Consider the following 27,929-nt stretch of genomic DNA (forward strand, 5'->3'; position numbering starts at 1 on the left):
CACTGAACACAATCCCAATCCAGGAAAGAATGGCAGCTTAAACAGATCTGGAAACAACCAACACAACACCTGTCCTACAAAACTTCTGAGTTATTAAACATGTAGCAATCACTGTCTCTGTCACCATTACAGATATGCTCTTGTACATATTTTCCTAAGTGCATTTTTAATAGGACAGCTGAGGTTATTTTTTTTTCATAAGCTAGGGCCTCATGCCCTTAAACTTATTTCTCATCTGGCTCTTGCTCAGGGTTACTAATGCCACAGCCACCCAGTCCTGTGTGGCCACCAGAAGTAGCTAAAGAAACTTCTTGGCTTCACCTGGCTGGGTGGGCAAAGGATTGGCATTGCAGGTACAGGCACTGACAGGGCTCAGGCAAAAGCGAGGCAGAACCACTGCATGGCAGGTGGCCCTTGTCATACTGTGAGAAATTACGCTGTGGGCCACTGGTGATTATGCTAAACCTGGGTTTATGCTAACACCAAGTGATTCATTCCTCCTTACTAAATAAAAAGCTAATGTCCTTCTCTCTGTCAGCATTATAAAGAATAAGATGTTTAACAAAAGGAGTCTCTTTCCAGGACTTTAAGGACTGTTCTCAGAGGGGAACAGATCAGAGCACGGCTGATGTGCTGGCCCCTGCTCCCACACCCCACAACTCTGCCCCCGTTCCTCAGACACACTTCTCATTACCAGTTCTCAAAACCGTTAAATCTTGTATAATGCAAAAACTGATTAAAAGCAAGGTTTTAAAGCACTTTGCCCTGACTGTAATTGGGAAAAAATGACATAGTCCCTGTGCATGGATGTAACAGGGGAGTAATTTAAGTTGTGACGCTGTCAGACATCCCATCGGTCACCGTGTGTGAGGCAGGCGTGTGGCGGCAGCAACACTGAGGGCAGGGCAGAGGCAGAAGGGCCCTGGTGACCTGGGACTCAAGCTTACTGGGGCAGAACCTCCTGTAGTGGTGGCTTTGATCCAGCCCATCAAACACACCCTGAGGAGCAGTCACTGTCGCCTGCTGCAGACACCTTCCTACGGAGGTCACCTCAGGAGCTGTCCTGCGCAGGGCCCTGCAGACCAAGAGCAGGCAGACCAGGGGAGCCAGCCAGCTGCAGAAGCTACTTCCTTGCCACTTGTACGAACTAGACCTTAGCTCTATTCAGCAGGATAATTTTATTTGACACTCTGGTGAGGTGGCCCAGGCCATTTCTTGAGCTGCCCCTCTCAGAACACCTTGCTTCTGAGAACACCAGGCTTTTCCCCACCACCACAGCACTGCACACTGGAATCATGGTGTACACCCACCACACAGTCCTCCAGGTCTTGCACACAAAACCCAAGTCACTTGGACACAGTTCCACCCCAAAAATTGGAGATAATTTATTAAATTTTATCACTGACTGAAAAAAGTCACTAATGTCTCTTATAATAAGTTAATGTTCTTAACAGAAAAACCCCAAGCCATAATTACTGCGTTTGCTCAGACTTAATACATTTACTTTAACAGTACGGTACTTGATAGGTTCCCCTTCACAGAAGGGAGTTTTCAATCACACCGCAAGCCTCGGAATCTTCCCCACTCCTCACACAGACTAAATAAAGTCCTTGGATGACAAATTAGCAAATTTCGCTCCTCTGTGGGTCACAGCAACCATCCATCCACCTTCACCTTCATCACCAGCAAGAGCAAGCGGGCAGCAGACAACACTCACAGCTTCACCACCGCCACCCAAGGTGTTCTTCAGACGTGCTGTAGGGACAGAGGTCTCGGCCCAACTCCTCGCAAGGAGCTGATAAAGCAACCTGGGCAGGATGAGACTTCTCTAACCCACATGGCGCTGCGTGGACAGGGGCAGGGCAAATATGACACCTGATGGGGTGCTGAGGTTGCACACGGGGATGCAGCTCTCCCAGTGCCTCCTCTGAGGGAGGAACGCTGAACCCTGCTTGCTCTGGTGACGCTGCATTTGTCCTTGATCCCACAGACAGTCTTTCTGATTCTGTTCTAAGTGCAGGAAAACAGAAATCCAAGTCCTTGAACAGAACGCAACTGCTAAAAAGTAGCGTCCAGGTGGACAGCGCAGAAATTTTGAGTGTCCTTCCCCTCTCCACAGCGCTCATACAGCCCTCCAAGGAGCTTGGTTGCCCTCAGGCTCATCCGGTCACTTCTTACATTACCACACAGAACACTTGTCACTCACTGTATGTTTCAGTTTCTAAATTATTAGTGCTCATGTGAAGGGACAAACAACTCTAAGAAGCTTTCTGCAGCCGAAGCACCCACAAACCTGGACCCTCCAGGAAGGCTCCCCAGATACGGCATGTTAAAAGCTGCAGGGCTCCACCTCCTCCTCCTCAACTAAAGGCTCCCTGCAGCCAATGCATATGAGAGCTCTGCAAGATTTCCAAGCAGAAGTCAGTGTCCTAAACTAATTTCTTCAGAATGTTTTGGGGGAAATCTTCTTAGCTGTCTGCCTTTCGTGCCTGCTCCCACACCCCCAGCCCTGCCACCAATATGCACAAAGAAGTCAGCAAGCAAGATTCAGAATTAAAAAACCTGTGCGCTTGACCATGCGTACTCCCCGCTACCAGGAAGGCCCCTCCTTTCTCTCGCCAGCTGCAGGGAGGGCCCCACTTCACACCACCGAACAGCGGGTCCATCGCACACCTCGGGAGGCAGGCGCACCTTCAGCAAGGGGAGTGACAGACCCACGCTCGCGGCAGCTATCACGACACTACGGAAGCACACAGCTCTTTGGTCAGTAACAGCAGTCAAAGCCACCGGCATCACCCCTCCAACCTGTAAAAACAAACTCTCAAGCCAGACAACCACCTAAACCTTGCAGAAGCTGGCCCAGCCCACCCATCCACACAACCCTAGAGAGAAACCAACAGGCTGTTTTGTTATTCAGCAACCTCTATCATCCTCCTGTTTCCCCTCTTCGTCCTCCTCTGTTTCTGTTTTAATCTGGGCCACTCCAAGCCGGTAGAGAGCGTCGCGAATTACCACCTCCCCAGGCTGGCAGCTCTGGACGATCTCCTGGATCTGCCGATTCACAATTTCCCTGCTGGTGAGGAAGTCCATGAGGCGGTTGTAGAGGTAATAGTGCGTGGCATTCTCAAAGGTGATGGGCCTTTGGCGGATGTTGCTGGTTTTGCTGTCGTCGATCGCGGCGATGATGGCGCCGTAAGGCTCCAGCTCTCGGCACAGGGAGATGCAGTGATGCCGAGCCGTGGGATCCCGGTGGCTGTTCTGCTCCGAACCCGTGTGAACAATTCGGCGTGCCGACGACTTGGTGATCGGGTGCTGAACAGAGTGCTCAGCCACAGTCATGTCTACGCTGTAGTGCTGGTCCAGCAGTTCAGGGCAGGACACATACTGGGTGGGGGAGAGAGAAACATGCCAGGTAGAACAAGCGGCAACTTCCTCACAGCGAAGGAGAACAAGACAAAACTACCCTTTGGCTGAACTCCAACCAGCACTATGACCCAGGACAGAGGGAGGGCTAACTGCTTCAGGCTTCCCCTAAATGCCACAAAGGTGGTTCTGCACACTCCCTCCTCACCCGTACGCCCTCAGAGATAACCACAAGGCACTAGCAACACTCTTCCATTTCTCAAGCAACAGCAGTAGTTCAACATAATTGAGTTGCTGTGTCAAAACAAGTGACAGGCTCCAAAGGTCATGATTTGAACCGTTACAACACCCTTCCAGCACAGCTCTTCCTACTAAGCAGCACGAACCTAATACAATGCCCCAAGCAACATGTAATGCTTCCTGCTACGCTCCGAAGCCAAGCACTGGCAAAGCCGTGAGCCAGGAGACCCTCATCAGGTCAAATCATCTTGAGGCACAATGCGGGTTACATGTACTTTTAATTTTTTTTTTTTTTTTTTTTTAAATTTTAAATCTCACTTGAAACGTTTCCATACCGGACTGGCACAGCAGAGCGCAAAGGCAGACATAACTAACCTTTGGAGGGTCCATAGGGTCAGAGAAGCAGCCCTGGTTTTTCCCCCACATCTGGGAAGTCAGGCCAGGACAGCAGACGTCTGCACACAGTGCCACTGAAGAGGCTGTATCAACAACATACACTGGAGGCCAGTGACGTGAGGACACCAACAGGTCCACGTGATCCCGGGCATTTTCGCCTCTTACGATGTACTTTGAGCCGCACACAACCTGGAAAGAAAGGGATTAACACCAAACAGCACAATAAAACTGAAAACTTATGGAAAAAATTACAGCCTTAAAAAAAATTAAGCTTCCTTTCAGGTATTCCAGACAATACAATAACTTTCTCTAAAGATCTTCTGTTTCCCCCTCATACACATTCACTATCTCTTGTTCAGAAAGAGGTGATTTTCAACTCCACCTCAGCAGCAACATCAAAACAGCCCTCAGATTGCTAGTCGATCTTGAGCTCTCCCACAGGACTGCTCCGGCTCCAAGCCCCCAAGGCAGTGTGTTTCATTCCCACAGCTCAGAGAGGCCCACTCCGCTGCTTCTATTTAATGAGGGAGTTCCACACTGATAAGTCAGATAATAGCCAATAGCAAGGTAAGAAAAAACCACTGCTGAGTCCAGCCTTCCTTACCTGGTGGGGACACACTTTGTAGATCTTCCCTCCTGTGTGATGAGCAGAGGCTTGTGTGATGCTTGTCCCATTCTGTACAAACTCATAGAGAGCCAGGAGGGAGTAGCAGAGCTGGTCCTAGAAAAGACAGGCCCCTGAGAACATCTGTAATGGACTAACATTAACAGACTCCTCCAGAGAGGGAGAAGGCTGCAGACAAGGTCTCCCAAATCCCAATTTGCACTTCATCCAAGAACCTCCTAATCCCACACTCAGCACCGTGCAGATGACAAGCAATTACACGACGCTGAGCCTGTGACAAGGTAATTACAGGCTTCCTTTCTTCCAGCCCACAAAGGTTCAATTTATTTCACCATGTGTAAGTTATCCTATAATCTGCAGGCACTCACTTCTAACCCATCCCTGCCCTCAGCGCAGTCAGGTGAGAAGGTAATTATCTAGGATGGCAAGAGTGAAAGACAGTGAAGAACAGCTCCACTCCTGCAAGCTTGTATGTGGGCAAACAAGCCATTACCTTTGTATCTGAGGCCTCCCAGGGGATGCCACACTGTGTCAGAAAGCTCTGCAGCTCTTCCTCACTGTAAGAGCTTATCAGCTCAAGCCTGAAGATTTCTTCCTGAAGGAGCCTCACCAAGGCACTCCCATTACCTGCAAAGGCAGGAAACAAGTCTCAGCACTCATTCTCAGGAAGGGAAGTCACCAAAATAATTTCTTCTGAAAACTACAGAAGCAGAGACTGCACAACCAACCGCCAGCAAGAAGCAGCCGTGAATAGTCCTATTTCCAAAGCGCGTCACAGCCCACACTTCTCTCAAACCCTTCACTAGTGAGGTCACCAGACTGTGCCCAGCAGAGCTGCAGAGTCCATGAGCACCTGTCTATCCTGTCATTTGTAACCTTTAAGTGACTGGTTGGACTGACATGAGGATAAACAAGTGACAGGAGAGCACACAGAAATGTGACTGCAGCCTTTGGACTGAGCAGCTCCGGGCTTACCCTTCACATCTCCTCCCTGGTCCTTTCTCTGGAGCTCTACTTCCACGAAAGCCCACGTAGCCCTTCTGCAGCTCAACTCTAAAACAGCTGCAGCCCTGTCTGCAAAGCCAACTCATACACTTGTTAAGCTCACAAAGCCAGTTCTCCTCCTCACACCTAATACCTAAACCGTTAAGGGAACCAGCTGCTAACTAAGTTTAGCTCTCACACATCTGAGATTTCTTGGTTTCTTGTTACATGCAGTCAATGCCCTGGACGTACCGAACGTTGACAGCACTGATCAGCACTAGCACATTCGTCTTCCAGTCTTTTTTCAAGTTGTGTAAAAACTTACTCACCCGTTATTGAGATGGTGATACTGAGATACCAAGCACTGCCTGCAGCTTTCATAGCCCAAGTATCAGTCTAACATGAAACAAATACTGACAGGCATCCAAGTTGGGCATGCACCCCTCTGCAGTCAGACCGTACCTCATTTGGGGTGCGATGCGCTCACGTCTGAAGCGCACCAGAGCACACCAGTACTTTCAGGCTTCGCTGGGCAGGCCAAAATTCAAGCTGCTAAGTGCCCTGAGAACAGCTGAACTCACCCCTGCATTCCTGCCGTCTCTCAGCAGACATAAATTTAAGAGTCCTGGAATCATGCATTCTCAACTCTGAACATCAGCAAAAGGCTGAAGTCCCTGCCCCGTGAAGCACTCCCTCCAGCAGCACAGACGCAGCAGTTACCTGGCACTGGCTGTGCATCCAGGTTCTTGTCCTTCTCCGTATTGATCACCATTGCTCCTCTCATCAGTGGAGGGAAGAACGGAGCAACAATAGAGGCATCGAACTTTGTGATGGGGATGCTAGAAGGAAAAGCCATCTGCTCAATCACCTCTGTCTCCATCGTGGACCAGAAGTCTTCTACATTCACTTCACTCGATGGCAAGTATTCCGGCCAAGTAAACTAGAAAGAGCAAGAAACACGCTGGTCAAATACAAATAACTGTAGTTCACTTGACAGTTTTGTGTCAGCCTCACTCAAGGCATGAGGACTACCCAAGAGAGTACTCAGCCCAAACATAACAAGATGACTTCAGGCTCCTAGAGCTCCCCACAATCCCTTTTCATTGGGTGAGAGTCAAAACCATTTATTTGACATAAAAGCCAAACATGCTGCACACTACTAGTAGGGCTTTTTTGCCCATTAGAGAAGGCAGCACCTCAAGGAAAGTGCTGTTGGGAAAAAAAAAAACACGCCTTCCTGCAAAGGCAGAAGGCCAAGTTCAGAAGCTTGCACCCAAGGTTCCTACTGTCAGAGGCTGCTGGACAAAAGCTGTGGTCCAGGGACAGAGGATCTTGTTTTCCCCAGACCATACATCAACACCTCTAAGAGGAAGAGCAGGCATCACCACTCCAGCCACATCCTCTTGTCAGGCACCAGCAGAAAACTGCTCACAAAGCTCTCGTGTAATTATCGTGCATTATGAAGACCAGAGTCAGCAAAAGTCGCTATGATCTGCTTTGAACACAAACAGGATGTGAAGTCTGTGAAAAGCCTACCTCTATGTTTTTCAGTGCCAGGACATTTTCCACATTCCGCTGGGCTATTTCCACCTTGGGGGTTATGCCACAGATTCCACATATCATGTCATTGTAATCCCGGACTGTCAGGCACTCAAAGGCCCAGTAGCCATTGCACAGCAGTTCCTGGAGCTGGACCTGCTCATCAGGGCTCAGGCTTTTTTCTGAAAAGAGAACATGCCACTGTTACAGCTTTCACTTCCTAAAGTAGTGGAGAGGTAGTAGAACTCTCCTATGCAGAATAAACACAAACCTGTCCTCCAGAGAATTGTTACAAAGAACTGGTCACAGCAGCGTATGGTCAGGTTTAGGAAGTGACTCAACAGAAACACACCACATCAGAAGAGGGGAGTTTTGCCTTTTTATAACTTAACAATCATCAGCAGGTCACAGTTTGGCGTACGTGTTACAGTAAAAAAACAAGAAGGAAAACCCACCAGTTTGCTCCTGAACAGAGTCGAGAATATTGCCAACAGCCACTCTGGGATCCTCTCCAAGTTTAATGTGGTTTCGGATCGCAAACAGAAGATCCAAGCTCACGAGCAACTTGTTACCCACATTGAAAAGGCCTACAGTTAAAACAAGACAGTTATTGTCTGGAGGGTTCCAGATCTTCCTCACAAAAAAATATATTCCTGACTGACATACAACATACTCATACAAGCACGGGTCAGAGGATAATGGAAACATGTGGATAGTACTTCTGGGACCCATTCCTCTGTGCATTACCAAGATTAGCTCCTTCCACAGACTTGCCTTTAAATTTAAAAGGCTACAAGGAACAGCAGCCAATCCATCTCCTCAGCTCCACGCGGCCTTGCGGGAGGCCCAGCCTCACTGGCCAACACAGAAACAGCACTCTGCACGGGTGTCTTTGACTGTGAACCCAGGGGTGGCCCTGCAGAACTCAACATTTACCACTTACACAGAGGAGACCCTACATGGGTGAAGCAAGGCACGGTCTTCCTCATCAAAGCACTCAGATGTGTTTTTCTCACTAATACAGATTTACTTGCAGAAGCAGCAGAAGAATAGGGCAAGTCAAAAATAATTCAAGTTTAATACATCAGGGCAGAGAATAGGCTCTTCTGTGCAAACACAACGCCCTGATACAGTCCCAAGGCTTCTGAAGGGTTTAGACTGTAGTCATGCTGTAAGTTGATACACTTCCATTTCTCCTACCTGTGTAAATGTCAGTGAAGCTATGGAGGGCCAGACACTGCAGGTTCAAGCACACTTTGACCTGAGCTGTAACCACCTGTAATCTATTAGCTGTCAGCAGCCAGCACTCCTGAGGACCAGCAAGGGAGCTGTAACAGACAACAAAAGATGGCTCAAAGAGTCAAGCCAACAGGTTTCTCAGTCCAGTTCTGCATAACTCAAAATGTTCTAGTGGAGATCAGTTCATTAGTATGTCAGTCTAACCCAGCTCACACCACTTCACACCAGGAAAAAAAAAAATTGTATTTTAAAATAGGTTCCCCTGGCAGAGTCAGGTCAGTGCTCACATTCTTTTAACAGCGCTACAGCATCTCTCCAGCTCCATGCCTTGGGCGCAAAGTATTTAAGAGCTGAAGAAAATCGATGGCCCAAGCTGCCCTGGGAGAAGGGTCAGCCCTATTGCTGTGGGACAGCACATGCTGACTAGTCACACATTCTGCCCGACAGCCTGTCCCTGCACACCCAAAGACGCAGGAAGGCCTGCTCGTCTACAGCAGAGCTGCTGAGGAGGACGTTCAGACAGGAAAATGCCAGTTGTGCCCCCATGTCAGAACTATAGCTGCCTACGTGAGAAAACAGGAATCGAAGTCACAGCCAGCCTCCTCCCACTGGCAGGGGTTTAATAAATTGTGAGAGCCCCACAAGCAGAGCACTGCCTGCAGAGCACGGCAAAGCCGCCCAGGACTGAAGCAAGGATTTACAACACACAGGTTGGTAAGTCACAAGGTGAGGGGCAGGTGCAATATAGCACTGTTCTGCAAAAATTGCTGAGTATAAAAAGTATCTCAGCTGCAAAAATCTCAATTAGTACTAGCCGGACTAAAGCAAACATCCATAACCGGTATCAAGAAAACCTCTTTTGTCGAAGAAAGAGACACAACACTAAGCTACCCAGCATTTTGCTGTGGGAAATGTTTCTGCTCATGCTTTCAGCAACAGGAGGACGCTAGGCAGACTCAGTGATGTGATATCCTACGGGCTTTTACACAAACCTAGTTAATCTAGCCTATAGACTGGTAGTTTCTGAAAATCCTTCAGGTTTCAATTTGGATATTTGTTCCAAAAAAAGGATTCACTCAAGCCCACGCTAAGCCATGAAAAGAATGAAAACATCATCAGCAAAAAGATCCACACAGGAAATATTCAGATCAGGAAAAGAGAGAAAAGGGAAAATCACATAAAGCACATCTATAATCCCACGTTTGCCTCTGTCAGCCTCAAAACATCAGAATGGAAAACAAAGAAGGGATGACTAACGAAAAGACTGTTTCAAGAAGAAAAAAAATTCTATCTAGACTTAGCAGTCACTCTTTGATCGAGCTCTTCTGCTGTAAGGGAACGGTAACTACGACAAACTACACTGCACAACAGAAACAGCTTACCGCTACCCAGCTAAACCCTTTCCACACACATGTAGCTTAGTCAGTGTCACTTACACCAGGGGCTAAACCAAAGATTATTTCAGGCACACTTAGAGTATCAGCATGAGGTTTGAAAGAGCCACAAGTCTAAAACAGAATCTTACTTCTGTCCCCCTTTGAACAATGGGCTGTTACACAGGAGGCACTGCGCAGATGGAGACTCATAGTAGTTTGACCAGGAGGTCTGCTCTATGGTGACTGTCTCCTCACTCACGTTGGACAGGATGAGCCGCGAGCTGTTGAGTTCGTGGATGAGCGCGAAGACCTCGGCCAGTTCGGATTCGTTCTCTGGGATCTGCATTACCTTGCGCAGCAGCTGCAGGGTGGATTGACGCTGAATCTCTTTCTGCGATGGGGTTAGGGGCTCGCTGGGGTTCAGCACATCAGACTGACCTGGACTGACCTCCTAGAAAGCACGTAAAACGCTCACATATTCAACTAGGCAAGCGTGAGGACGAAATATTAAGAAGCCCAAAGAAGCCATAAAAGGCAGCAGAAACACAATCTTTGTACCCAGTAGACTCAATTTCTACTCCACTGCTCAATCATTGACTCCAGACAGTAGCTTCAAGCCTAAGCTACTTCACCAAAAATACTTTATTACAGCCCAGCCATTCAAGAGCTCCTAGAATACTGCTAGCCCATTAAACCAGAGCGTTAGTGCAGAGATTGAGGATCAAGAGGGTGAGGACAATCACCAACAGGTATATAAACACTTCAGTAATCCTGGCAACCTATGGAGAAAGGCAGTGACGATTATCAGGCACATTCTGCTGCCGAACATGCTCAGGCAGCCATGGCAGTCTGCACACCTCTCCAGAAGCTACAGACGACAAGCGCTGAATGAGAACTAGGGGCTGCCCTGCCACGTACGGAACACACTCATCAACTACAATTGATCAACTATAGTCCTTAGAGACACACACATGCCCCCAACAGACATAGGCTATCAAGACAAAATGCACCAGCACAGGAGAACCAAACTCTAGGTGGCTCAAAAGAACAGCGAGAACACAAACAGGCTAATCTGTTTAATCACTTCAGCTCTTCTGCCAAGATTTCAACCTGGTTTTCTGTCTAGCCGAGCGATGAGATAAATGATCACCCCAAAGCCCAGAGACAATAATGAACAGTGTGACAGGAATCTTAAACACATCTAGAACCAGAAAATAAGGAAAAAACTAAATGAGGAAGAGACAAGCCACATGCCTCTCAAAATGCAAGCTGAGCTAAGCGCTCTGCTGTCCTGACACAGCTGCTTATGTGCAAGTTTCACACAGCCCATTTCAGTTTGGTTGGTTGGGGTTTTTTTGGTGTGGGTTTTTGTTTGGTTTGGTTTTTTGTTTTGTTTTGTTTGGTTGGTTTTGTTTTTGGTTTTGGTTGTTTTTTTTTTAATTTTTTTTACAAACACTACACAAAGTTATGGTCTTCAAAATAAAAAAGAAAAAGCACAAGTGGAAGAGTCGTATTGCCATACAGACTAAAATGTAGTCTGTCTATATGCTGAGTGGGCATTTCAGCTAAGAACAGGACAGCTCCTTTTTTTTTATTTTTATTTTTTAAACAAAACAATTCTGTATGAGAAAAGCTAACCTTTGAAACTTCAAATGCAAAAAAACTCCAAACAAGCAAAACCCAGAACTCATTATTCACATCCATGCAGAACAGCAGACAACTGAAAAACACATCTTTCTACAACAGAAAAAAAATACTACATCCAGAAATAAATTCAGGCTGGAAGTAAAGTTGCACTACAAACCCCTAAAAATAGGAAGCTCTAACACAAGATGTACTAACTGAATTGACATGAGCCACAAACTGGTCGCAAAGCAGGGCATACTTGGGAGTTTCTTGCTGAAGTCTGAAGTTCAACAAAGCTGACACAACAAATGTGACTTCAGGGGTGATTTCCCCAGCGTGTACCGACATGCCATAAGCATTTTTAAGCTCCAGAGACATCCAGTGGTAGAACTGAGCACACTCAGTCTCATTCTCAGCCTGAAGCGCCACTGTTGCAGGAGCTGGACAGCACAAACATCATCACAAGTATTTTCAATAGGACGTTATTGTTAGAAAATCTTACCACCATGAAAAATAATTAACACGCTCCCATGGGCACTTGCAAACTGAGGTACTTCCCTGCCCACCCCACAACAAACATTCAGTAAGACAAACTATTCTGAACCTTACCAGGGATTTTGCTGTTTTCTCAGCTCTGTCTTTGGCAAGATTGAATCCGCAGCTTGGACAGATTCGTGGCTTGTGCCTGTTGGTATACACATAACTACAAGAGGGGTTCTTGCATTTCCCTCTGCCACGGGATGTTGCCAATCCCAAATCCTGAATGACACAAAAAAGATGTTTGCTGACCTTAACTTTTAGATGCCTTAGACTTTTAAGGGTTGGACTCAATGATCTTAAAGGTCCTTTCCAGCCCAAATGATGCTATGCCAACAAGATTCTAGAAAAGCCGGAATATCATAAGCTTTTTCCCCACTTTATAACAGCTTGTTTAAAAGTCAAATAGCAGGCCCTGTTGCTTTGCACACAATACTTGAACTGGCACTCAAACACTTTGGGGCCAGTTCCAGAGACCACAAACACTCACACATCAGATCAATTCAGAAAACATTGATCCTCCCTGCTGAACTCAAGGAGGGGATGGGGATTATGCTAGGACATAAAGAAAAATCCAGTTCTTAACAAGACTGCATGACAAGATTGCAACAGAGTACAGTCACCCTGGATTAAGTCAACAGATGACATACAACGTACAGATTGTCTCCCATTAAATACGAGACAGACTTCTGCAAGTCGGTGTAACGAAAATCACAGAACACTCATCCCAGAGGTGACACTCCCCATGGCCTAAGCCAGACCATCTGAAAAATTCTCACCAGAGTTACGGTGCAGCTGTACTTGTAGGAAGGGAATATGTCTGGTTTGACCTCCACGACTTTAACCTGAGATGCCCTGCTGGTCAGAGCACTGTGGAGCTGGAGATGGAAAGCAGAAAAAACCACACCATGAGACACCTTCTACTGAACACATATATCCTGTCAGCAATACCCATTAGCATTTCCCCCCCACCCAAGAAATCAATTAATGTTCATTTAATAACAGAGGACTACAACACACTGGTTTGCATACTGGGGCATTACAATTCAAACAGAAGTATTCCAGCATCTTGGCATACTCCGTGGTATTTCACAGGTGAAAGACTCAGCACTCAGTATTACAGGTCAGATTATCAAAGCCCTAGCAGATCCTCAAAACATCTTCTGAAAGTAGCTGGAAGGTTCTCAAAGCAGCCAACAGGACTGTCCAATAGAACCTCTGTTCAGTTCCTACACTCAGCCATCTCGCATTCATGCTGCTTCCGAGCCATACCCTAAAAACTGTCAGTCACAGATCTCATCGTCATAAGGCTGCTACATTTTTATGTTCTGTTTCTCAGCGGTCAGGTCATACCCTTCAGCTGGAGAAAAAAAATAAAACCAAACAGGAAAACAATACGCAGTTGAAGAACAAACCATAGGTACCTTCCGCTCCTCAGCGCTTGGTGGCTGCAGAATCGACTGGCCCAACTGTTTCAGCGTACTGGGCTTCAAGCCTGATGTTCTCACAGGGGAATGCTTGTCTTGGAGGAAGAAAAGGATGCAGCAGGTTAGATATGAGAAAACAGGTCCTGTTTCATTTTGACATCTTTGGTAAACGCCACCATAGCCATGTGAGATTTTTCCTCCAAACTTGAAGTGACTCAAGCAGGTGTCTCATGGTCCATTTACCTGCACTCTCAGTTAAAGAGAAAGAGTGTTTTTTCCTAGTGTAGGTCACTGTGTCCCTTCAGACATATCTTATTCTTTGACAGAGACCACTTCATCGTGGTGAGGAAAAGCCAACCACTCCCGAAGCACACCAGAGAACACTGCTTTTACCGGTATTCGCAAAGGCCTGTCTGATGCTGGGCTGCTCAGCGCTGGCTTCTCTCCCCACGTTGGCTGGTGCGGGCAGGATGGCTCGCATGGGTCTTGCTGCAGCCAGTAAGGAGGGCTTAGGTCTTGGTTTACTCTTTGCTTCTTGTCCTTTGTGCGCAGCAGCTGGAGCATCAATTCTGAAAGACAAAAAATTCCAGCGATTCCCCCTCAGCCTCAGTTTTCTTCCCTTCCCTAACCTGTGCTTTATTAGCACAATAATCACAGCTATTGCAGCGGAAAGGAGAAATAGTGCTAAGGATACACCTGCCCTGTGACTACAATTTAATTGTCACTTAAAAAAAATTAGCTCTGATGAACAAAATCTCAAAGGAACAATCCTGAACTGGCACAAAACAGACAGCAAACAGAATTGGTCTTACAGCAAGCACTGCCAACAGCCTTCAATTTCTTGGACAAGTCCCATCAGCACACAACAGACATCATACACTCCCATAACATATGGAAAACTGACTCACCCCATCGGCTTTTTTGCAGAGGCATTTGGACTCAGCACCTCAGAAGACGGTGGCATCGCCAGCCCTACACTATCTTTTTCTGCCTGCTCCGAAGAAGACTCTCCTTGCCTTTGGCTCTCTTGACCCAGCATCACTCCAACAGCACACCCGCTGTCTTCAGCAAGCACGCTGTTTGCAAGAATGTGAGCCTCAGAGATGATCACTTCCTCCCACTCTGTCTCCTGCATTTGCCCTCCAACGGGCACGGCGTTCAGCAGCTGGCTAACAGCTTCAGAGCTTTCCAAGGCAGACTTGGAGGTGCTCTCGCTAACAGCTGCTGGTTCTGCGAGCACTGGCTGTTGACCTCTTTTAGCTGCTGGGGTTTTGAGAGAGGTGCCTGAATTTGGCTCAGATTTGCTTTTTGGTTGCTTTTCCTGGAAACAAAGAGATAGTCACATTTCAGAGCTTTAAAGTAAGTTCCCTTCCCATATGCCAGGTCTGCCATGGCCTATTTAATGCTGGATGAAAACAGCAAAACGAAGTGTTTAAGCAGTGGATTGTACAAGAACAGAAAGACATCATCTCCTACGACAGCAAAGTCCCTGTTAACATTTCATCTAGCCTCCTGGCACTTTAGGTATTATTTTTAGACACTGTTTACTTCGAAGGATCAGTCTTTCTTAAACTCTCTCAAGTATCACCATTAGCATCAACATCACAAACCACCACCCTCTCTAACAAGGGCCCACCTCCTACGCTCCCCTTTCACACCTTCAGCTCTCTGACACTGTCTGTTCTTCCACACTATTGAGGAATCAAAGGAAGCTAGATAGAGAACTTGTATCTTTTGGATATGTGCATTCAGAAAAGCATGCATTTGAGCGAGTCAGGAAACAGAGAATTACTTAGGAAGGTTTTTTTCGACTTTAAGAAAAATGTTACCTTCAAGACTAAGGCTATAGAAACCCCGTATTGGGGTCAAAGAAGGTACCATGGAACACTGAATCAGTAATATGCAAAAAGATACCAGTTACTGCCATAAACACGCTAATTCTAAGCTCTCTACAGAGTTTATGCTCAGAAGGATAATCTAGGTTTTTAAAAATGGACATCTCATAACCTAGTCCCTCCCCTTTCTGAGGAACAGGAAGGTATGGATATATTTAGTTTCAGTTCTTCTGATGTTATTACTGCTTAAAAAACCCTGCTATTACAGGTTAAAAAAAAAAAACCTGCTGGTGCATGTTTTTCCCAAGGCATGACACCACAAAAACTAGGGGAACTGTTTATGCAAACATGTTCCCAGAAGAGCATAATAAAACTGAAAGACAGAAAGAAAACTCCCTCTAAAACCTTTCAGTTCTAACCAATGCAGGATTTACAGGAGCAGGCATGCCATATTCAGGCAGAAACACGTTTATGCAGCTAGCCAGCGATCCACTTCAGCAGGTTTACAGAACAAAAGCTAAGATGCCATCGCACTCTTTGTATCCTACCACGTGGGAAGCCCAGCCATCAGCTCAGACACTACAAGAGTTCGTAAGCTGCCTGAAAAAGTTCTTGCCCCTAGATGTTTAATGGATCCAGACGCAAAACAAAGCAGGTTCAGAACAAATCCGCAGAAAGACACTGAATGTCAGCACAAATTTTCACAGCAAAAACATCCTTTAACTTGTGCCCGAGGAGCCTTGTTTCAGGTAGAAATCTAACGAATGCACATCTGTCCATAGCTGACTAGTTACCATGACATTGCCAAGGTTTAAAAAGCAAGTGTTTTTTTGCTGTATACAGCTAGTAGAGACACCAATAACTTAAGCAGAGTAGGTATCGCGTGGAGAAAGACTTTCCTACTCAAACAAACTTTGCAACTCCACCAACACCTGGGAATTTCCTTCCAGCCAAAGGTCAGAACATCATGAATGATCAGACATGCGGCCATGAGTCGACAATACCCAACAGCACCTCAGCTTCCACTCAATCAACTTTATTAACTAGGTCCCAAGGGACCATATACCTATGATAGTTGAGAATTATTTCTCCTTCCTGTTGAAAAAATGATTTTGAAAGACCACAGAAAACCTCAATTTGTAGAAGAACTTCAAATGAAGATAAATTGCCACAGAACAAATGGTTCAACCAAATTCCTGAGGTTAGCTAGGGCTGGGGCAGAACAGGCAATGCCTTCCAGTCACAGAAACAACGCGGGCAGAGGGCCAGAAGAATACGTATCCTCTCAATGACAGTTACCAAATGCAGCCCCTTCTGTTCTAACTGACACCATTACAAGTGGCATCTGTACCCAAGCGTGGTGATTTCGGGTCTCTCTCACCTTGGTCAAGTGTCCTCTGCAACGCTGGCTTGGAATATATGCACAAATAGTGGAACACAAGTGCAAGGATCAATTCTGGCATATGTGACCTCCTGTGCTAGATCGACAGGTCTAGAAATATCACAGGCATTCACAAAACCAGCACTTTTTTGCCTGAAAAGAGGGAAGAAAAGGCAAATTTACCTTTGGGATCCATTTCCCTCCCAGGAAGTTTCCACATGTCGGGCATTTTGGTGGCTTATGCCTGGTGACGTAAGTGAAGGAACAGCCAGGATTGGTGCAATTTCCATGTCCCCTGCGAGTATAGGTGGTTGTCTGAAATGAGAGTTGTCAAGAGTTTCTCTACAGAGCTGAAAACCACAAAGCTCATCGCTCCCTTCTTCCTCAGAAGCACTTTACAAACCTTACTCGGCATATCACCAGCCCTCTGCTATTATTCCTTTTACTGATCAACCACCACGCAGCTGGATCAGCGTGAGTCAGCACCATCACTACTCCGAGTCCAAATGTCTACACGAGAGCTTTCAGCATTACCAGTATCTAGATCAAATTGCAGAGCAGAGACGAACAATGCACGTAACCTACTGGAGAAGCTAATGTTGCGTGTACAGTGATGTAACTGTTCAATGAATATGAATCTAATCTAATGAATATGAAAGAGTCACAATAAGACGGCATAAAAACGATTCAAACAGCAGTCCACAGTGAGGCAAGATGGGATTAATAGGCTCATGTCAATGGGGCAACAAGACCTGAAGACAAGCACTCGTGATGTAGAGGCACTTTTCATCAGTAATTTGCGGTTGGTGTACCAAAGTACTCCCTGGTGCTTTTCTGTAACTTGCTATAAACTACTGTAACACCAGCAGCACCACCAGGCACTATTCATAAAGACAACTAAAGCAGAACCCGTCATCTTCACCAGTACAACTGCATCAACACATTGAGTTTTGTTGGCACAGCACTTCTAAGCATTCTGTACTCAACACTCCCGAGGGAGCTGCTGTCCCCCAAGTCCCTAACTAGGTACGTTTTTTTTCTAGAAATGCAAGTGCTGCTCTCAAAGAAATGAGACAATTTCAGCTAGGTACTTCTCAGAACAAAAACCTGAGGTATTTCCATTCTCCCTAAGACACCTGGAAGAATATCACACTATGCACCACTGTAAGTATCTGATTGTTCCACCAGCTGGAAGCACAGAGGACCAGGAAAACAGGATTTGGCACTAGCTTATACCACACAAGGAGCTGCAGTGCTGGCTGTGCAATGAAGTCCCCCAACGACTACGGAAGTACGGGTGGCTGGAGTGGTCAGATCAGAGAAATACTACTATCCCTCCCCATGCAACAGGCCACACAACCTGTTACACGGGTTCTCAAAACCTTAGGTCATTGCTCCTCTCCTGTCACGTGGCCAAAGCGACACCCATCCCCAAGACAGGGGAGCTCCTGTTTGTCATCCCCCTTCCAGGAGTGGACACCGGCATTTTATGAAGACAAATACACATCCAAGTAGAGGACATAGATGGCTACACAGACCCTGAGAAGGTCAACACAGAAACTGCTGTTGGCCAGAGGGGTTGTGATAGCATTATCTACTCCATCTGTTTCCAAGAACTCCTGGAGGAAGAAGGCAGCAGAAACAGGCCCCCACAAGACACTCTAGGAAGTCAGAGACCCCCATTAGCACACACCAGGCATAAAACCAGGGACAAGAAATATATCAACTGACATGATGACTCCAAATTGTATTATCTGTAAGAACTGAACCATGATCAAACCCTTCCTACTCTAATACCTTTAAGACAAATCTATGGTAATATATCTGTACCTTAAAATACCACACAAGACTGAATTTCTTACCAATTTAATTGATGCTGGGTTCTCCACAACAGAATGAGCTGGCAAAGGTAACATAATAAACTGTGTAGCAGGTGTGGACGAGCTACTCTCTTCAGTATCCTAAAATGAAGCCAAAGGGAAAACACATGCAGAAAACAAGAGACATGGTGACCTGTGTCCCACCCTCTCATGAACACCACCACTGAATATAGGTCTTAAGGGCTGATGAGACCAGAAAGCAGGAAGGAAGAGCGGTCATTTCAAAAGCAACGGCCTTACCAGGTCTACTCTGGAAATTACCAAACTCTCCACAGCTTGAAACTGAAAGCAGCAGATTCAATTCTTCACGTAATAAGGTTTTCTATAACTGATCCCTAACACCTCAACTTAAACGGACTCCCTTCTACCTCTCTGTAACCAAGAAAACAGCGATCAGGAGCACAGAGGTAACACTTTTTGCTCCCCAAAAATCTTGCAGTCCAACTGCAGAACCCACCCCAAGTAACGTTATAAGAAACAATTAAAAAATCTCAAGCAGTCACCTTAAGACACAAGTGGTATCAGCATATGGCAGAGCCAATCTGCAAGCAGAAACGCTGTAATCACCAGTTACAAAAGCTGCCGTTTCCCTCACCACTGAGCGCTGGGCAATGCAGGATCTCCTGCAGCCACCAAGGATCTGAAGATGTGCTAAACAGCACTCGGACATTTCAGGTGAGACTCTGGCAGGAGTGAGTGTGTCACTGGAAAAACTTACCCTCCCAGTCACCACGGTCACCACAGACACACCATCCGAAACCTGAGGGCGGGCCACAGCGATGCTTCCGTTGGAGATGTCTGTGGAGCTGCTAACTAGAGTCTCTTCAATAACCACCCGAGCTGTCTGATACGGTTGCCCTTCTATTTCCAAAGAAGCCTCATCCAAGAGGATATCTCCAGCCACTTTCTCCGTCACGGGCCCAACATAGTGAGAGAGAACCTCCGATGCAACCACCTCTTCCACAGCGTCAGGCTGACCGAAGGCAGCAGCCTCCTCTGCCAGCCCTTCGATGGCGATGCACTGCTCGGCAACGCCAGCGCGGCTCGAGTCCGCAGACAGGACGTTGGAGACAGCAGGGGAAGCCGTTAACCCTTCGGACGCTGCCTGGCCTTGTGTCACACACAGTTCCAGCGACTGCCTGCTCCTGTCTTCCTGAAGAGTGGTTTTGGGAATAATTATATAATCTGAGCGGGGAAGAATCTTACGGAAACCTGGAATGTCTGGAACTACTGCGGTTCGAGCGGACACCTTGGAGTTCTGTTGGCAAAAACAGAGTATGGAATAAATGAAGATGAGAAAAGGAAGAGGTTCAGTTCTCAATCCTGCTATTTTAGTGTCTAAAGTTCAAATGGTTTCCTGAAGTAGTTTGCTGGGAATTTCTCCAGAGTACAGAGCCTGGAAAAGCCCTCTCAGCCCTGGTTTTATCACCCACTTTACCATCAATCACCTTGATGACATGACACAAAAATAACTACCCTCCCCATCAGCAGGTACTAGATGTATCCATCTTGAATTTCAAAACTTCATCCCTTGACTGAACAGAAGGCAGAGGCAAGAGGCAGTGGCCTCATGTGCTGCTTCTTTACAGGCTGTCCTAAGCAGGAACACAAGCTGGAATCTGCAGCTGAAGGATTCTGCCCCACGCAGTGCTGTGTAAGCAGTTAAGTGCCTCTCTCTTCACACGGCAAAGAACTGCCAGAAAGATGACTTACCGGGTCCAACCCCTCTTTCTCTAGCTTGGCTTTCTCCAAGTAATAGCTTTTTTCAGCCACACTGAGCAACCTCCAGCTCTCACTGATCTTTTTGTTGATTTCAGATTGAGGGAGGTGGGGGAGCTCTTGCTGTACTTTCAAGTAAATATCATAATAGTAGAGGAGGTAAGCAGATCTGAAACGCAACCAGAAACTGAATTGTTGACACCATTCCACACAAATTCCTTTGGAAAAAGAAATCCACAAGGTTTACGCTTCCCTCAAAGTCAAGTGACAAGTGTGTTACATTCCATTCTACTGGTAAATGCATTTTTTAACAAAATGAAAACTAAGATTCCAAGGAGAACCTCTAAGTAAGAGGAAAGAGCCCAAGGCAAACTATTCTGGGGTACACAAACTTTAGATCAAGCGATGGTAGCGCCTGTAAAGACAAGGCTGTCAGAGGGGGCCCAAACTGACAAGCTAATGTTTCATCCATGACGTTGTACACTATGAAGTGTTCCAAACGTACTGCAAAGCTCACTCTTATCAGAAACAAGGAAAACCGCTCCTATGTCCTACACAGGAGCTAAATGAAGACAGAAGGAACTTACCTTGGCTTTTTAGCTTTTTCTCCATGATCACCAGTACTTTTATATTTCTTTTTCTTCTTAGATGGCACTGGTGATGCGTAAGTGTAAGTGCCCTCTATTTCCTCCATCACCACAGTAACTTCAGTGCCATCGTACTGAGCCTCCATTGCTAAAAACACACACTTTATGTTACACACTTGCCAAGTTATACAACACTTCTCCCAACAAACACCACTCTTAATCACTTTTGTAAACCAACAGCATCGCTGGTGTGTAAGTTTGACTTTAATTAACCAAGATAGCTACGCAATAGCTATTTACTCATTTTTAGAAGAAAACACCCCTATTACTAGGACCTCGATACCATCAGTTCAGCGCAGACACACTGCACCCACACCGAAAAGCTGTTAACTCCGCAGGAACCTCTCAGGTTAAGTTTGGTAATCTAAAGCCAGTCTTACGCCCAGCAAGCAGGTGCCCAGCTACAAGATATGGCAGCCACGCGCAGGCCAGAGGCTGAACAAACATGGAAGCCTCACAACCCTCTTACCCACCCGAAGATCTCCGGGGCTGCTCGCTGAACACCGATGACAGCTCCAGCCTCCGGGGCGCTGGGAGGCAGGCAGGACACAAGAAGCCTCAGGGGACACAGGGCAACGCTACCTGGGCTCAGGTGCAGCCCACGCACGACCCGCACCTCGGCCCCACGCAGTCACTAACCCGGGGCAAGCCAGAGCCCGTTAAACCGAGCTCCCGTCTGCTCCACAGCGCCCGGAGCGGAGCGGCGGGGCCCCCTTCGGCTCTGGCGAACCTTCCCCCCGGCCCCTCCCAGATGCCGCTCCCCCCCCCCAGGTAAGGCCTTGGCGCCGCGGCCACTCACTGGGCAGCACCGGGGACGCGCGGTCGGGCAGGCAGCGAGCTGCGGTCACGTCCCAACCGGGGCGCAGCAGCGCGGAGGAGACAGCGCCGGAGCTCCGGGCCAGCCGCATAGAGCAGGGCGGGCGGGCCGCCCCGGCATGCTGGGCCGGCTGCCAGGCCGGGCCCGGGCCGCGGGTCGGGGCAGGACACGGCACCGGTCCCTTCGCCTCGGCCGCCACTCGCCGCCGCCGGAAGTGCTCGCGGCAACAGCATCCGGGGCGCAGCGTGACGGTTGGAGGGGGCGGGGCCACGCCGGCGGGAAGGGCGGGGCCGGGCGCTGGGACGCGGCTGGCAGGGGCAGAGGCGGCGGTGCGGGACGGTGGCCGGGAGGGGTCAGCGTTCCTGCGGGTGCGCGGCGTCCGCCTCGCGTGGTGGCGGGAAGGAAGGCGCGCGGCCCCTGTTCCCGCCAGTTTCCCTCAGGGCGGCGTCCCCTGAGGGCGGCGGGAGCCGGTCGCAGAGGAGCGGGGCATAATTAGGGCGCGATTAGCAGAATAAGCAATTAGATCTCTGCAGAAGCGCGGTCATGTTCTTGCGTTCCTCAGCGGTGCCAGGCCGGCTTTCGGTGGGACTTCCCACGGCTTTTCTCCCTCCGGGTCTCCTCGGAGCGGTAGGGACGGGCCTGGCCCTTCTCCTCATGAAACGGGGAGGCGCCAGGGAGAAGCTCTGCTCCGGCATTTCTTTAGCAACATTTCTCTCTTGAGTTTTGAAGAATAAAAGTTTCCATACACAACCGAAGTAATTATTTTCTGGGTTTTCATGAACACTAAAAATTGGCGTCCTGCTCCCCAGGGAACACATAGCCCCGTAGGACGCTGTATCTATAACCCTCTTCCTTTGAACCTTTTGGAAAGCAGGACGTTGTGCAGCTATTGCTTAAACACGTTTTTCAAATTACACATTTTGGCTTTTTTTTCTATTCACATCTATTTCTGTGTTTTACATCATGATTTCTAACTTTAGAGACATGTAAACCACAGCTATCTTGTGTCTTCTCAGATCTCGGAGGAGCAGAATAAAGGCTTCACTTGTCTAGTAAATCATTAATAAAACCCACAAAGCAGTGATACAACAGCCAGTATTAAATCTGCAACCAGTTGTTTATCCTTCTGATGTCCTGCAGCTATTCACGGGCCTTGCCAGTGTTTATGTGCAATAATTGGTGGCAAACTCTCTGTTCTCCGTCAAACGCTGCGTGGCTCTATCCAACCTGTATACTTTTCTGAAGCTCCATACTTTTATTCGGATCAATATGCGACCACTGAAATTTTTTTGAATTATTACCTAGCCACATATTTGGGAAAAAGAGGCTTTACAGGTCTAATGAACAACCAAAAAAATAGTAAAAGAGAAAAAAAACTTGAATGAAAGCAGCCGTGTTTCCTTCCATCGTTCATGGAGGAGTTTCTCATGGCATGCGTGCTATCGATGGCGTTAGAAACTCCCTCCTAAATTGGGCATTATGACTCTTCCATGGACGAATGGCTTTGTCTCAGAAAAATGATATTAACAGCATGTGAATTGTTTTAACTGTGCCGTAATAGTATTTTGAGGAACAGGGGAAGCTGCTGTGTAGCGGTGTCTATTGAAAGCCCGAGGAAAGCGACAAAGGACTACCTGCTGTGTCAGGAGGGGAAAGGCACTCGCCCCCCAGGTCACTTTATGCATCGTTACCTCCAGAGATGAAAGGTAACAGTGGAGGTTACGCAGGGATCTCCCTCTTCATTTCCCTGATAAAGTACAAGGGCCACTTTGAAGGAGTTCAAAAGACAGACAGGCACATTGAACTGCAGCAGGTACCGGCATTTATTTTTCAAGAGTTGACTTCAGAGCCTGCTTAAATAGGTGAGAAATTGTAGCAGATTATTATTAGTTTCCTCCAGCTCCCTCATCTGCAAAGCCTCAATCCCTTTTCCTATTCAATCCACACAAAGTTGTCATGCACATAAAGTGGGGCTGAGGCATCTTTTCTGAGTGCGATTTGACATCATCCCTGTGTCAGCCCTCAAACAGCACCAGTTTCCAAGAGCTTTCATGACACCAGCCCCTGAAACGAAAGCCATGTGAGATTGAGACAGCGCGGCAGCGAGGAGGAAAACACTGCCAGGAGCTCTGGGGGCTCATTTCACAGTGGCGATGGAGGGCTTAAAACACGGCTGGGACCTCCTCTGAGCCTCGTCCTCGGTGAGGGAGGTGTGCTGGAATTTAGGAGCAGTGAGGTAGCCCCGTTATTAGCTAGAGTCCCCAGGGACAGTATCCATTGGCCCTTCTAAGTCGTTTGAAACCTCCCTGAGATGTGCCGGGATGTTGGTGACCGTGGGGTCAGGCTTTCCTTTGAGAGGAAAAAACACACCGAACTGGTTCCTCTGTGGCTCTGCACACATCTGCTACAGCTCCCATTTCGCTGCGCCGTCCCTGCTCTGTGTGCTGATAGTAACTGCCACAGAGTGACGGAGCAGCAGTCAGAGGACTGGAGACAAAGAGGGAGCGGCTGTCTGGCTGTAGAAGGGAAAAGGAGCCCCTTTTCCCTCGGAAATGTGGCAGTAAAGATGTTACCATTTCTAAAATGGCACCAGTGGAAAAGCAAAAAGGGATTTGTTGTATTTCTGACAAATTCTGGTATGTTTGGGAGCTGTGTGCAAGAACAAACATCAGGGATCTCAGAAATGTTAACGTTTTTGATGTTTCTAATTATATACACAGGTTTCTGTGGGGGGTGGTACAAACCAGCAAAACTTTGGCTCTTGAATGTGGCTTTGTCGAACAGGGAACTCACAGCACAAAATTATCCAACAAGGAAAGGGACCAAAAGTGTTGTACTTGATTTAGGTAGCAAAAGGTATCTCCTTGGTTTACCCAGCTATTAAACTCAGAGTTCTTGTGCCAACCTCTCATTTAATCTTCCAGGATCACAAAAATCTCAGTTTCTTTGTGAGGCTGCTACAGCCACATGTTTCTTGGGCTTTCTGTGTTTATAAACCAGAACCTGCCTCTCTTCTTTGAAATTGCTTTGGTTTCTGAGTCGCCGTCCAACCAATCTCTTCCAGAGCGGTCAAACCAGCACGTGTCTTACAGCAGGTGAAATATGTTTCTTTCAAAAACGTTACATAAAACATTTTCAAGACATTTATTCAATTTTCCTAAACAATGAAATAGGAACAATGATTCATATTACTTCTCTGTTCTAGTTATTTCAATAAAATTGTTAACAAGGCTCAGAGGTGACCTTCATATTTTAAACTACAATTTGATCTCTACACGGTTTTCTGCTAAATGAGGTACAGAAGTATTATATGTTAGGTGATGAAAATAATGAAAGCTGTGAGACGAGGCACAGCTGAAAAGACTGTCTATAGAGAGTTTATGAAGAAGAGAAACCTAGTGTAAAATAATGAACAGTACAGAGCAGACTAGGCAAGCGTTCCCATTCCTTCTTTATTGCCACTAAAGGAAAGGCAATAGCTTTTGAAACTGAACATTCTAATTTCATTCAGATTTGGAAAGTGAAACCGAAGCATAACCATTCAAAGCTCACAGGAAGAAATACCTCCAGGTTCGCGGCCAGTTGGTCACAGAGCAGCACAGTACATCAAGTATCCAAAACCCACTAAAACTTCCCAAGGATAACGCACCCGTCTAGAAAACTCTGTCAGGATAACCGAACAGGAGCTAAACAGCCTCCCCTGTAATGAATAAACCATATCATCCTAAGAGTCCATTGGAGAGGGTTGAATACAGTGCTGGTGGCTATCAAAGACACAGTCTTGACTAGGTTTGCTGCTTTATGTTTTCTTTAAACAAACATTTCTGTCCTACTCATTTCTTTCCCCAGGACCATCAGGAATAATGTGGTGGTGTCCCTGTTTTAGCTGGAGTTCTCCCCAAAGAGCCAGAAAGATGGTCTTGCCTCAAGAAACAGATTCTGAATTTTCTCCCACTCCCTGTAAGTTCTGTTCACTGTGTGCTTGAAAAAATAACCCCCAAACAGCGGAGCCCTGAGGTGCTGCGTGGTCTTTCTGCGGCACACTCGTGACAGGCCCTGGCGCAGCTGCGGAAGAGCCAGCCTTGCAGAAAGCAGCGTCCCTGCCGGTGCTGCGGCTCGGCCGCCCCCTCCAGAGCGGGCAGGACTGCCAGGCAGCGCTGGAGCAGGCTGGGCCGGCACGGTGGCTCTGTGCTGGCACAAGAGCAGCATCTGCGTGAGAGGAGGGAGTCATGGTGTTCGTGGTAGTAATGAGAGTGCGAGATGGAGCCAGCCCAGGGCTTGCAGCTTGCAGCTGCGGAAGGGTTATTATTTTCCAGTGTTCGTGCCGTGCTGCTCTCTCCAACAGGACATACTGCTTTATTGCATTACGGTTTTGTTAAGTAGCCTGTAACATTTCTCTGATATCAGTCAAGGTAACTGCCTCCTTCCTTTAATGAACATGCTAATGATTTTGATCCGTGTTGGGGATTTTTCTGTTGTTCCCAAACCAGTGTGTTTGCTCAGATCTTCTCACAGCTTGTGAAGTACAGAAATGTAATGCAGAAATGGTAAATACGTTCATTAGGAAGGAGCTGCCCCTTATGAAGGCATCACGATATGAAATCAGAGCGTCCTTTGTGCCAAGCCTGTTAAGCACGACAAGCTTGACTTGGTCTATCTGGTTCGTGAAGGAAAAACTACTGAAAGTCTTGGCGTTTGGGTTTGCAGCTCTAATGTGACACTTCACCAGCAACAATAGTGGAACCTACTTGACAGCAGTAATCGGGTATGTGATGTGAGGCGGGTAAACACTGCTTCTCACTCCCCATTTTAGTGGTAAAAAAACAAGCACAAAGAGAGGAAAAAGAATACCTGAATACTGATATCTCACAAACCCAGTGAAGTCACTCACTGGTTGAGACAGATTGTTGATTCTAACCCCCACCTCAGTCAGTTTGGGGGGCGGGGGGAAGCAGCAGTCCCAGGTTAGCAAACAGGGAATGGCCATACAATAATGAAATTTGTAAAGGCTTTCTCCACCTCTATCCTACGGCTTTCTGCACACCTGCATCCCTGAGAGTCCAGAACAGTCATGCGTGACTTTTGGGATGCCCTAAGATACTCTCAACTCAAGACCAGTGAACTGGATCCAGATAAACAGCTACTCTTATCCCTGTGAGACTGCACCTTTCAGCATGGCTGCCCATAGCCACAGCTGTCACCAAAACAGCAGGACTCCAGGGTGGCCCCGTGCTGTAACTTAATTCTTTCTCAGGAATGCACAGCCAGCCAGGAAAGGGAATCTTCGAGCCAAGGTCGTGGCCCGTATTTTCTGACTGAGACTATCTAAAGTCTTTGCCTGCAGTGCAGACAGAAGACCCACATGGCATGCACACGGCTGTAAATCAGCCGACATGGGTAGGGATTCTGTAGCTGCGCGGCTGCAGCAGAAGCTCCTCTGAAGGAGCTGGGTGAGGTTCCTCAGGAAGACTGAGCTTCACTGTCACAGCAGTGCTGGTCCTCGCCCCCGCTAGATTAAAGCTTGCTCAGAAGTTGCGGCCACGCTTTTCACCAGCGTGGACGTACAGTAAAAGGCAGCACAGTGCCAGGAGTGAAAGCAAGAGCCAACAGCTTCTCTCCTGGCATGGCACGGCTGGTTGCAAGCAAGTGAAGCTTGACTGGGTGAGAGACGGCAGAGCCTTCTCGGAGCTGAGCTGGGATTGCAAAATGAGCTCCCTCAGGAATAAACTCCACTAATCTCTGGTCCCAAAGCAGTGAGGCTGCTTTTTAATTCTTGCCTCCTGGAAGATAATTAAATACATATTTTTTAAAAGATAGCCACCAGAACAAGACACTCCTGGCACTCACATCTTCCCCTGAGATACGATGGGAGAATGAACAGCTGGAGAGATGTGAATCGCTTAGTGCTATACTGGAAAGAGCTCAGATACCAGTACAGCTAGTCTGGGCTATATAGAGTACATGTGAATCCCTCCAGAGTCTTGCTTGTTCTCCTGCTCTGCAGTGTGTATGAAAACAGGGAGGCTCTGGTTTGCTTTCTGATGTCACGTTGGAGGTATGTCTGGGATGCTGACAGTGTGCACCACTGCTGGACCTTCATGGCGTGGCTAGGAAAGAAACCCTCCAGCTTCCCCTTCAGCAGTAGCTGATGGCTTACACCACGCTGGTGCTCTGTGACAAGTACTGAAGTGCCACCCCAGCAAGGAGGCAGTTTTCTTGCATACAAAAAGCAGCTCCAGCTCTCAAATACAAAAGGTGCAATCCTGGTCTCTGTGATGTTAACCTGGTTTCAAACAGA

The 27,929-nt window shown here is 47.3% G+C and overlaps 2 protein-coding genes across 2 annotated transcripts in view; one reads left to right on the forward strand and one right to left on the reverse strand.

Moving 5' to 3' along the window:
• Positions 1-1,355: 1,355 nt before the first annotated feature.
• HMGXB3 (HMG-box containing 3) lies at positions 1,356-21,722 on the reverse strand. The gene is made up of 20 exons (XM_086470736.1): positions 21,614-21,722; positions 20,755-20,902; positions 20,162-20,336; positions 19,167-19,706; positions 18,431-18,529; positions 16,752-16,883; positions 14,261-14,673; positions 13,746-13,921; positions 13,350-13,447; positions 12,705-12,803; positions 11,998-12,147; positions 9,912-10,213; positions 8,348-8,475; positions 7,603-7,734; positions 7,145-7,329; positions 6,329-6,548; positions 5,118-5,251; positions 4,604-4,720; positions 3,979-4,188; positions 1,356-3,384 (listed from the first exon to the last, which is right to left on the reverse strand). Exons 1-20 carry the CDS (start codon positions 21,720-21,722, stop codon positions 2,914-2,916), a joined length of 4,038 nt encoding a protein of 1,345 aa, XP_086326862.1. The 3' UTR covers positions 1,356-2,913.
• A 3,772-nt stretch (positions 21,723-25,494) lies between these two features.
• LOC104347495 (zinc-binding protein A33-like) overlaps positions 25,495-27,929 on the forward strand; it is a 40,823-nt gene continuing 38,388 nt past the window's right edge. Inside the window, exon 1 of the mRNA XM_086471053.1 lies at positions 25,495-25,591. Coding sequence (XP_086327179.1) covers positions 25,495-25,591 — 97 coding nt within the window. The remainder of the gene's footprint in view (positions 25,592-27,929) is intronic.

The sequence above is a fragment of the Leptosomus discolor genome, chromosome 10 (genome assembly GCF_034619465.1).
Source record: "Leptosomus discolor isolate bLepDis1 chromosome 10, bLepDis1.hap2, whole genome shotgun sequence".
Lineage (NCBI taxonomy): Eukaryota > Metazoa > Chordata > Aves > Leptosomiformes > Leptosomidae > Leptosomus > Leptosomus discolor.

Excerpts from the sequence above, each read along its gene's own strand:
- HMGXB3 (XM_086470736.1), bottom strand. The coding sequence starts at position 21,722 with ATGCGGCTGGCCCGGAGCTCCGGCGCTGTCTCCTCCGCGCTGCTGCGC. Across the intron at positions 18,530-19,166 it reads TGACCGTGGTGACTGGGAGG|GATACTGAAGAGAGTAGCTC; the intron begins GTAAGTTTTTCC and ends GCTTCATTTTAG. Across the intron at positions 8,476-9,911 it reads TTGTTCAAAGGGGGACAGAA|CTCCCTTGCTGGTCCTCAGG; the intron begins GTAAGATTCTGT and ends TGTCTGTTACAG.